This window comes from Manduca sexta, chromosome 24, assembly GCF_014839805.1.
Source record: "Manduca sexta isolate Smith_Timp_Sample1 chromosome 24, JHU_Msex_v1.0, whole genome shotgun sequence".
In the NCBI taxonomy this organism is placed as follows: domain Eukaryota; kingdom Metazoa; phylum Arthropoda; class Insecta; order Lepidoptera; family Sphingidae; genus Manduca; species Manduca sexta.
In genome coordinates, this window is record NC_051138.1 from 1,119,430 (window position 1) to 1,131,841 (window position 12,412).

Below are 12,412 nucleotides of genomic sequence, written 5' to 3' on the forward strand. Positions count from 1 at the left end.
AAAGATCTACATAATATAATATTTGTAACTAAAAAAAATTGTTCCTAACTGGATGGCAACCGTCGAAAAACGCATGTCGGTAAAGTCCTCCATACTGGCTTATTCGGCGAACCTTTCTCCGAGGTAGACAGACAATTTTAAATCAAATCCAAATCAGTTATTTGGCATGACATCTGGTCAACATTACGTTTACATACTGGAGTTGAAACTGTACTTGACTTATCAGGTGCTGTGTGCAAAATAATCTGTCGCACCATCAGACGATTTGCACAAAAAATTAAATACTTACATGAAAGTTACGATTATGGTATTTCACAGGCAAACTGCTTTCAACTGTACCCTATTATTGAATACCTAGGTAAAAATAAATTTTCTTAACATTTTGCGTTCTAAAATGTAGCCTTTGATAAGACTTCACAAGGTTTATTTGAGTAGTAACTTCATTTGAAGCTTCGTTTCTTTTCACCCCGTGAATTCTATTCGCCTCGATTTACACAAAAGGGTGTGATGTTGAATATTCATTGCGGCGTACCTATCTTCGATTTGAATTGGCCTGAATGTAATTGCCCTACATTTCGTATGTATCTATTGTTTCTTTTCATGGTCATTATGATTTCCGTGTTCTAATTATGGTCTCAATTGGTAGTCATCACTACTAGTCCTAGAAATTTTACATTTATTTTGGATCTCAGTTTTGTTCGATAACTTGTTATTTGACGGAAATAAATTTGAGGTGGCGCGTCGTGACATGGTTGCTTTTATAATTGCTGTTTACCCCTCTACGGTACAAGAGTGACGGTATTCATGTAAGTATGTAAGCAATTTATTAAATAATCAGGCGTAATGGTATAGACAAGAAACCTATTAATGTTTCACTGTTGTTCTACATTAATCGTAAATGCTACGTAAACGTTAGCATACATACGTTTACCTTTTTTAAAAGAACATCTGGTGCTAAACAGGACGTTACATATTGCCAATAAATTATAGAATCGTTAATCAATGACACGGTGTATTCCAATTAATTCATTCTAATTAATTATAATGCTTACACAAAATTAATTGTTATTTAGACGCTATAGTTAGAGAGGTTTCTCTGGGCTATTATGTTGAAGTAAAGAGTAACATTTCCATAGCTAAGTACTTCGTGACGAATGAGTGCACGATGATCAATTACCACTCCATACATGTGAATCTAATATGATAATAAAGAAATAAATGCGTTCAACGCGAAGAAAAAGTGGTCGTATTTTACGTGCTTTGAGGTTTACCATATTGCTTACATAATATTGTTGTAATCATTCAAGGAAAATAAATGTTTGATTCAAGGCTTTACGTCACTACTTCAGTAGCTTATGTTGACAGATCAATAATGACATTTGACATACGTCAAAATCAAGTTACGTTTATTTTTTTACATGAAGCACTTCAATATTTTGTTTTTGGTGGTTCCCCATATTAATACTGTTTTTAACAAACGTTTAGTAACTAATAGCGGGTTGACTTTCTTATTAATTGCTTAAAACGTTAATATCGTGTCAAAGTAGAGAAATATGTTGTGAGAGTGACGAAATAGCTCAACCATGGAATCACTGTCGAAGCAAGAGTTAATATCAACAATAACTAAGCAAGCCGATCAAATCAAACGTTACGAAGCACGTTTGCGAGGTTTGTTCACTTTAATTTTCTTTATTTTTGCTATAGTAGAATATTGGCTAAACTTGTCAGCTTGATTTAGTAGCCGAATGGAAAGTAGCGTGAACGTAAAACTCGCCGACTGAAGCTGACAGCTGTTAATTCTTATAATGGCTAACATATGCTACAATATTCTTGAAACCAGAATGGAACTAGCTGCATACTGCTCCTTGGCAGACAATAGACGTGGAACCCTCTTGTTCAAATTGTGTTTCAAATCTGCTCCAGGGAGCTATAAACATTACGTGTGTGTATGTTTATAGCTCCCCGCATTACGCATAAATGCAGCCACAAAATATTCTAGGTTTATGTACTTTTCCTTTTTTGAATAGCATAATATTATTATGGTTGACCAAAGTAAATTTTAGTCAATATCATACAAATAGGAATATGATATTACAATACATTAGAATTGTAAACATAAATGTTATTGTAGTATATTTATTGCATACTAGTTGTTTTAATTTTCCAGATGTAGTTGCAGCATATAAAGGTCTTGTAAAGGAGAAGGAAGCTCTGGAGATCAGTCTAAAGGCACTCAATAAAACTGAGAGCCCTGTGGAGGGTGGCGGTGGAGGTGAGATCTTTTTTGTTAATTATTGCTATGTTGTATTACTGCATACAAGTAGAGAAACACGCGGGATGGCTGATGTTAAGTTCTCTCAACTGCACATAAACACATACAAATCAGAGGTCATGGACTTATAAAACCCTTTTTTTTGCAAAAAGGACTAGTGATTGGACAGGTGACTCATTATCTGGCATTTTAAATATTATTAGGTATAGTACATACATACATATATACATACTATCATGCCTCTCTCCGATAGTGGTAGGCAGAGACTATGGATACCACTGTGCACGATTCTGGCATACTTCTTGCTTCTTCCAACTTTATCAATCTTTTCCTGCATTCCTGCCAGACCACCGTACTTTAATAAAAAAACTATATAATATTGATGTTATATTACAGATGATTCTGTGGCGGCCCTCACTCTGTCCTTATCAACCCTCACAGCAGAGAAAGCTCGTATGGAGGAGGCTTTCCAAGCAGACAAAAAGGTTACGAGAGATAAGGTATGGTTACATATGCATTTGGTTCGTGAAAACTATATTTTCTATAAATATGGCAAAGTTATAAGTAGGTATTATGAGGAGAATATACTCCAAATGTATTGGTCAGATCTGTTGAAGACCTTGATGGCTACCAGAATTCAGATGTATACAGAATTTTTTAAGAATACAACACATCAGAATAATTGTCAGTTATAGAATCAAATTCTATAAGATTGCGTGGTACTAAGAAAGAATTTTTCGTAAAGTGAACTAGACTTGGGAGTACTTAATCATTGAGTAAGTAGTTAATGATTGGGATATTTCCTGGTGGTTAGATATATTTTATATCTGACTAGAGAGCAACCACCATACACAAGATGTTAAAACCTGCCTTAATGACCCACGTTAGTATGTCGCGTTTCGGGATCGGCCTGTGTATATCCGGTTCCGATAAGCCGGCATAATTTTGTCGATTGTCTAGGAGTAATTATGTCTTGTCACTTGTCAGTCGTCACTCTATTGAAACCCACATCACTTACCGTCAGGTGCAGTGGAGTCAATTAACTGTGTACATTTAAAAAAAATTACCTTCATACTACAGAGTTATTTGATAGATATGAGGGGCTAGACTTACTTAGGGCTTTACTTTGGCAAGTAAAGGAAATTAAATAGGGCCTATACCTGTGTGAATCCTAAAGTAGTATGACAAAGTGACATTATTTGCTTTCTTTCCAGTATGAGAATATAATTGCGACCATGCGTGAGGAAACAAAAACATTAGTGCAACAGCATCTTGTTGAGATGAACAACTTGAAAGCCAAGATATCATATGAAATTCAGGAACGGGAGAAAGAGAGCTGACCATGCTGCTATGTTGAAGTAAGTATATGGACACTTACATTTTTCACTCTGAAGGGAGTAGGCAGAGGTACACCTTTACTAATGCACCAATTTATAGCCGAGTTTATTTCTATTCCTTTGTATTATGTGATAAGAGGCCTATCGCTATTTTCACATGTGGCTTTCGAATTGAAAATCTGTAGCATATTTTTCGAGAGAATTACATGTGCCTTGATATTTAATGCTTAATATTATGATTTATGAGGAGGTAAGACTTTCAAGTCGATGTAGTGTTATGTCTAACAAGAATAAAAAACCTTTTTTTTTATAATTATAACATTTATTTATCCAAATTATAGACACATTATTTTCTTTAATAGTGTTCTATAGTTACATGCACAAGTACAAATTAAGACATATTATTCACTCTTACCTGTTCTATGGACAATTTTGTTTATTCAAATATATTTATCAACATATTTTATTTATTAAGGGAACTACACCTGAAATTAAACAGTGAGAGAAAAAATAAAGAGAAACTAGAAGACAAAGTTGTGAACTCGAATGAAGCTCAGGGTAAGGTTTTAAATTCTCATTTATACAAGGTCATTTTGATATCATTCAAAGTACTTTTTTTTGTACCAAATTATTAAAATCTAATTACGCCTGTGGCTATAGGACTTTAGTATTGGAGCAGTACATAGTTTCAGATATTAGTATCGTCAAATAAATAAACAAAACCTCCAAATTAAGTTGTAATGCTCAGTTATTGCTTATTACACTAGGACCGAATTCAATGTTCTTTAAACAAAGTACTTCTATTGCAAGCATAAATTAGTTATTGTTACTCAATAAATTTTCATATAAGAGATTGGCCTAGCCTTCTTTGAATAGAAGACTATGAACATTGGCGGTCCCGGGTTGAGGCAGGAAACCGTCCGAAGACACGCGTGGTGAGTTAGCTGCAGGTGATTCTCCACCCTGTGAACCAACAAAGCATCACATGTACCGAAACGTTGAAATCGGAGATCTTTATAACATTAGATAAGGAAGCTACTACATAATTATCAATACTATCACAATGACATGAGATGAGGAGGCTACTGATTATAATCTACTGACCAATTCCAGCATCACAAGCGGAGCTGGAGAAGCGAGTGCGCGACCTCAGCAGCTCGCTGGAGGCGGCGCAGCGCCGGCTGCAGCGGGCCGAGGCGCGCACGGTGGAGACGCCCGCCATGCTGCTCCGGCTCCAGCAGAAACTCGCGCTGCTCGAGCAGTCGCACTCCGTCGCCATTCGAGAGGTGAGGGTCACGGCCACCTTCAAACTATATTATATAGTCATCATTGTAAATACACTCCTAAGGTGGAGACCTGGTGACCTGAAACACAAAGCTATGTTAGATCAGGCACTAGTCTCTACAGATATTATGTAATATTTTTTTTTAATATGTCCTTTTATAATTGTTCAAACTGTGGAGAAATAAATAAATAAATTATAAAAGACAAGAGGTTCTAGGTGTCCGATCTTTGCCCGAAGGAGGGTAATGTTTTACCCTTGTGCTGCTTGCAAGTCGACAGCGATTGTCTCGCTCTCCACACTTTAAGAGCGCCACTGCTCGTAGTATTATTATATTAAGTTTCTTTGCATCCGATTGGATACCAACCATCATATATAAGTTATAAAACCCGCCGTAGTAGCCGTCGAAAGTCGCGTTACAGAATCACCTTGTATACATATTGTCTCGAACGGGCTTGCATAATTGTGTCGACTGTCAACTTTCAAGAGTCAACATTATCTGCATCTGCCGCCCTTTCATTTACCAACAGGTGCAGAGGGTCTCTTTGATTTGTCCAAATAATAAAAAATATCAACACCAATTTTGATTTACAAAACCTTTTCAGGAGCAAATAAAGGCGAAGCGTGCAGAAGAATCTGCCCGCAAGCAATGCGCTCGCCAGGAAGAGCGCGTCGCCGCCCTAGAGGAGAAGGTGGCCGAGCTGTCGCACACCGTGGGGTGCTACGACGCGAGGCGCCAGACTGACCTCCGCACCATTCAGACCCTCAGGGACCAGCTCAGAGCGAAACTGCTCACGGATTTAAGTACTGGTAAGTGGTAAGGTGTTTTTTTTAATCTTTATTTCAAGAGCTTGGTCGTAATTTCACGACCATGTCGCTCCATGCGTCCGCTTTCACGGATGTCCATCTCTTTTCACTATGTCAAAATATATTTGCATTGACGTAGCTAGAAGGGGATCGATTGGGTCATGGCTACCCCAGAGTTTTGTGACGCCCACCAGGATTTCGAGGGAGTATATTACTATTATAACACCACAAAAAATGTACAATTTATAAGGACACGGAAGTTGTATTTTTTATAGTATAGGGCACAAATCCCCCTAGGAAATAATAACTCGTAACACCCATGTTTGTTTGTGAAGAACGGCTACCCATCTGTATCGGTCTAGTAGTGGCAAATTTTATGATAATGGTTACTTGCAGCAAACCGCTCACGCTGCAAGTAATTGTTATCATAGAAGTCGCTATATCATATAGAATTTTGGGGATCGGCTGAAAGTAAAACTTATTTCATCTTAGTCATTTTGTAAGTGCTACAGCGTTTGTGGAGTTGCTCGCTGAAGCTGTGACGATATTCTTAAAGTCGGTTATGAATTTGAAATGTATTTTTCAAACCACAAAACAATGAGCCAAGGAAACCACTTGCATAATGGCAAGCCCTATGAATGGCGAAAAGTAATAACGACACAACAACATTTTGAATTATTAAAAACCGTGTGGCCTTGTATTGCGCCCATTCTCTTTAAATATTTATATTAGAAATAAAGTTAATTATAAAAATAACTTTATCTATTTCAGACGAGAAACCCTCACCAGATGTGTCAAATAAAAGTGAGACGGACAACGAAAAACTAGCCGACAGCGAGTACCTGCAAAACCTGATAGACAAAATACACATACTGAAGAAGGAATTAATATCGGAGAACGATAAACTAGGCTCACCTATCGACATCACGACAGTATTCAAAGTAGATGGCTATGAAAACATCCATTTGAAATGCAAGGAAGAGTATGAAAACCTTAAAGCGGAGTTTGAGGCTTATAAAGCTAAAGAAGTAACGAGAGAGCGGGGAGGGGAGAGTGAGAGTGAGATAGAGATGCTCGAGAGTGAGATAACGTTGTTGAGAGATAAGATTGAGACATATGGTACGCTATTGGAAGAGGAAAGGCAGGATAAAATTGACACGTTGAAGATTTATGAAGAGGTTTGTATCATAATTGATAGCATAATAAATAATGTGTACCATCCATTGACGTACATTCTACAGAAACGAACGTCCGTATAAACTATTTGTTCAAAATCTGAACTAAAATGGCAACCAAAACGTCACTGTTATGACCTATATATTCATATGAATAACTAAAAATTTTACTTATTTGACTAATATTTTTTATTAACAACAAGGTTTACACTTAAACTAGGATAAGTTATTATTATATTATAAGCACTGGTCCGTACACAACCACAAGCTGTCAATGTCGACACCATATTAAAGTCAGTTTGAATGGATTGCAATGCAATTTAGTTGATCGCAGTGAATGTTCGGAACGCTAAGTCTAGTACGTAGTACATATATATCGATGGTACCATCCCTTCACACTTTCATTTTTCAACCATTTATAGTCTTATAATTTCACATATTTTACTTAGTTAATGCATGTTTTATCATCTATTACTAAAGCTCGACACATCAGAAAAAGTTATACTTCTTTTGAAACATTCACTTAAATGTTCTAGAAACTACGGAACGAGCAGGAATATCACAAGGAGGTAACGTCGGAGCTGAAGACCCGAGTTCAGAGCCTGGAGAAGCAAGTGCAGACGCAACGAGATAGGTGAGTGTGGTTTCAATAAATCAGTATGTATATATTTTTTTTATAAAGCATGGCAAAGAGAGTCTGTTGTACCCTGTTATAAGTGGAATGGTGTCCAGACAACTCTATCTCTTGATACTCATCAATCTGTAAAAGATGATGTTGCATCAGTCGATAAAATTGCATATGTGCAGTCAGGCAAATAAGCAGTTGAATAAATTTAAAACTTCTACACATTGCCTTCAACCGAAGTATTATTTTTTCTTTACTTAAAATGAAGCATACACTTTGAAGTTTATTTTGGTGCCTAAGGAACAGATTGTTGATTGCGACTGAGTAATATTTAAGAAGGAAAAACCCAGTCACAATTATTTTTCTGCTATTTATATGTATGTCTAGTAGTTACACTGGCTACAATGTCATTTAAACCGGAACACAACAGCGACTCCACACTGCTTGGCGGCAGAAATAGATATTGTGGTGGTATCTACCCAGGCGGACTCTCGCATATCAGAGATCTACTACCAATAAATATTATTAGTAAAAGTATATATAATATGTTGGAGAGAAAACTATTTACTTATTTTTTTTTATGACCGGTGAAGTATCACCGATCTATCTTTATTTGTTCAGTTACTGTAACACTTATTTACTTCATTAACAATTTTTGAATAATAACACTAGCGGAATACAGAATGTGATCGGTTCGGGCATCGAAACAAGACTGCACTCTCGTCGTTCGGCCGGTCCTTATATTGATAGCCGTCAACCTCACTCCTTTTGTAATACTTCCTCAATGTAATGATAGATTATTATTAATAGAATCGTTCGTTCAGGTACGCGGCCCTGCTGGACGAGACGGACAACTACATCCGCGGCAGGAACGAGCGAGCGCGCCGCGTCAGTGCGGAGGACGGCTGGAGGGACCACGGAGTGCTGGCGGTCAGTACCTACGACAATTATAGCATGGCTTAGGGGTCGTTCAAGTATTACGTAACGCAATTTTTGAAGATTTTTTAACTCAATGCAACGCGCCGTAACGTTTTCATGTATGCCCCCGGCCCTCCTCCAAAAGTTACGTAACTCAAAAGTGACAGTTTTTTTTCTAATATTCACAATTATGTCACGCAAAGTACCGAAAAGTCGCTAATACCTTTGTTATTGTTTTAAAACAAAAAAAACAATGTTACATAACGCGTTGTTCGAAAAGCCCCCTCCCGCCCCGGTAACGCATCGTAACGTTTTACGAGACCCCTTTACCCTCAAAATTACGTTACGTAATACTTTAACGGCCTCTTACGCTTTCACAAATGTCGAGAAATACGCCAATTGGATAGATGAACAATGGTGCAACAGTACAGCATCTTGTAACAAACAAGCCACTTCCAGACAGTGGACACTGGCCATGTTTATTAATTTAGAGGAATCAGTTGTCAAAAAGTGTCATACATTTATCATCATGCATTTGCATGTTGTTATGTTTGCATGATTATTTCAATTATTTGAAGACAAAACCTTGAAATTTGAAGGTGTGTGGAGTCTACCAATCCGCACTAGGCCAGCGTGGTAGACTAAGGCTTAATCCCTCTCAGTAGTAGAGGAGGCCCATGCCCAACATTGGGACAGTATATAATACAGGGCCGATATTATTATAGAGGCTTGTGATAGTGAGCAAGCGATTTGTGATTTGATTTATCCAGTATTTTTTTTTATCAATTGCGATATGGATCGTTGCTTATTAAGATTAACTAGCTATTGCTCGCTGCCCCGGTACATGTGGAAAAGTTTTTCTTGGATAAAAGTTCGGCTTTATATTTTCCTGGCATAAAATGTAAGCTATAACATCAGGGGTTATGTAGCTTTCCATTGGTGAAAAGAATTTCAAAATTTATTTAGTCGTTCCTGAGATTAGGGCGTTCGACCAAACAAACACACTCTTCCGCTTTTTATATTAGTATAGATTTTTTTATACGGGCATCGCAAAGTTACTTCATTGCACCCAATGGTAAGTGGAGTGGGGTCTAACAGAATGGCGACTGACGAGAGATGATTACCCCTTGACAATCGACACAATTATGCCAATTGTCAGGATAGTACAATAGAATTTACTGTTGGAACCGGATATACACAGGCTGATCCCGGAAAGCGATACACTTATGTGAGCCACTGCGGCGAGTTTTACCATCTTTTGTACGGTGGTCGCTATCCGGGCGAATATAAAATATATCCTACCATCAGCGGCTTTAAGTAGTACCACAACAATGTTGTTGTTTTGTTGTATAATAAAACATCAAGTTTTACGTTGTAACAGGACGTGACGGCGCCGCCGCACATGCTTCACTACGCTCAAGAGTTAGCCCGCAAGGACCTCGACATATCCCAGCTTAGGAAGGAGAAACACACCCTCGAGGGACAGTATCGGTAACGTATTGAATTATTTATTAAAAATATCGGTCCTACAATAAGAATGAATAAAAAATAATACAAGAGAAATTTGTTTCGTATCAAAAAAATTACGAATTTAAATTGCCTGTGCAAAGATCTTAATTTTATTTTTCTCAACATAAAACATGTCATTATATTGATATGACCATTTTCCTAAATAAAATCCAACTAAGTTGTATTTGCTCTGCCAAGGGCTGGCAATATTATTCTATACATATCTCAAAATTCCACGCCCAATATGCTGTATAGCCCAATAGGGAGATAAATTGATTGACCAATAACGAATATTATTTATTTCAGAGATTGCCAACGTGAAGCTACTATTGAGAAAGAGCGGTTCAAAGAAGTCGTAAGAACTCTGAAAGAGGAAATAGACAGGTATATAATAGTAACCATCTCTAGGGCTCAACGCAGTTTCAAATAATAAAACCAAAACATTTATTATTCGTTTTATCTACAAGTTATTCAAATTTTGAATCATATATCGACTGCCTCATTGGCGCTGTATTGTGCACGGTAGATTGAACAACTACTGCTCTAAAATCTCGGGTTCAAAACCTGAATGCGGTAAAGTGATATTAGATTTTTCTGCTCAATATCAGCCCAAAGTCTGGCATTTGTGCCCGATAAGGCGATAGGCTCGACACCACAATACAAACAACGAAAATTCGATGCACTACTTGCGCCTCTGCCTACGCCTTTAACAATGAAATGCGTCTGTGTGTGTAAATACATATATATCACACATCCTCGTAAAGTCAATTACAAAATAAATATACATAATATAAGATATAGTGGTAAGTATGCAATTCGGGACACGAGTGAAACAAAAGCTAGTTCGTTGCGCACTAATTTATTAGCCCATCGACAAGAGCGTGTACGCAGCTTGCTGTACTTAGAACTACATACATAACACATAGCTAATCATAATTACAGACTTCGACGCATCCAGTCGCGCGAAGGTGCAAACCTAGAATACCTGAAGAACGTGGTGATGGCGTACCTAATGTCTACAGACTACGCCGGAAGGAAACACATGCTCAACGCGATAGCCGCGGTGTTACATTTCACCACTAGCGAAAAGAACATGGTGCTGTCGACTTTGTGATTCGCCACTAACTGTCGATCGGTGTTGGTCTGGAATTGAAATGGATGGTGTTTAATCGTTTTTTGTTGTAATATTTACATGTGTTGTGAGCTCTTGTAAAAAAAATTCAAGGTTTGCAAGAGGACCGCGAGCTCTTAGCACCATCGTAGTTGAATCAGCGTTCATTCAAGTGAGCTATATCATCTCATCGTCTCCAAATAAGTTCTTTTTAATGTAAAATTTATGAATGATTAATGTAAAATTTGAAACAACTAAAGCGAAGTTGGTTTAAAAACTTTTGATTTAATATATCGATAATCGACTACTATGTAAAATAAATCCTAGTAGCGTCTTATCGATTTGTAAAAATCGATACTCTAAACATTCTGCGACTATTAATTGTCATTACATGGTGTCTGCTTTTATTAATTTAAATGTGAATGTTTAAAAATAACCAAATCCTAGCACATAGCGACGACACTTGTGGACAGAGTAAAGTGACCGAGAAATAATATGTCGATAATCACCATTATTATAACGGACTGTGTTCTTGATTTTTTTATATATTTTTATATTAACAAACACGTCTGCTACAGTACTCGCTGTAATATGGAGTAAAAAGTATATCGACTATAATTCCATTGGTAAATGTTACTTAGGTATAATGAGACAACGGGAACAATTAATTTGGTAGAAGTGATATCATCCATTTTGATTCCAGACAAAAAATATAACAATGTGATGTGAAACAATCAATTTCGGCTCAGTCATGTAAGAATAACATTCCTGATTAAATTATTATATTTTCATATTATTAACTTTTTACGAATAAAGTGTTGTACACATAACGTGTTTTCTTTTATGATACTGTTATATTGCATTCCTCAAATGTAAGAATTTTTTTATTAGAAACACTTTTTTAGAGACGATTACTCCTCAACATTCGACATAATTGTGCCGGCCTGTTGGAGCCGGATATACACTAGTTGATCCCGGACCGCGACACACTTACGTGCACCATTATATCGGGTTTTATCAACTTGTGTATGGTGGTCGCTATTCGGGCGGATATCAAATATTCTATTACCAGCAAGATGTACTAGGACGGGTGAAGCCACGCTGTAGTTTAGGGGAAAGCAAGCACAAGATTCAAAATTTTAGTCATCAGAAGGCTAGGCAGTAAATAAACTAATCTGGGTAGAAAAATAGGTTAATTGAAAACTTTATTTTACAACATAAAATACATGGACATAAACATGGTGAATGTTTATTTCCATGTTGTATTTTATGCTATGAGTACCTAAATACTTTCAACTAATGATTGAAATGTCGGTGCTTAAATAGGCACGGAATTATTATTTACTAGTTTTGCTGTTGTGCTTTGTACTCAGAAC

At 37.0% G+C, this 12,412-nt stretch overlaps 1 protein-coding gene across 1 annotated transcript; it reads left to right on the forward strand.

The window, feature by feature from the left end:
• Positions 1-1,361: 1,361 nt before the first annotated feature.
• Positions 1,362-11,226, forward strand: LOC119190489 (GRIP and coiled-coil domain-containing protein 1-like). Its single transcript, XM_037442473.1, is given in 14 exon segments — positions 1,362-1,668; positions 2,168-2,272; positions 2,669-2,772; positions 3,487-3,602; positions 3,604-3,630; positions 4,085-4,167; positions 4,723-4,895; positions 5,497-5,701; positions 6,470-6,876; positions 7,410-7,507; positions 8,323-8,428; positions 9,798-9,907; positions 10,232-10,309; positions 10,868-11,226. Coding segments are annotated over 14 exon segments (1,869 nt in total). The 5' UTR covers positions 1,362-1,583; the 3' UTR covers positions 11,040-11,226.
• The last annotated feature ends 1,186 nt before the right edge of the window (positions 11,227-12,412 follow it).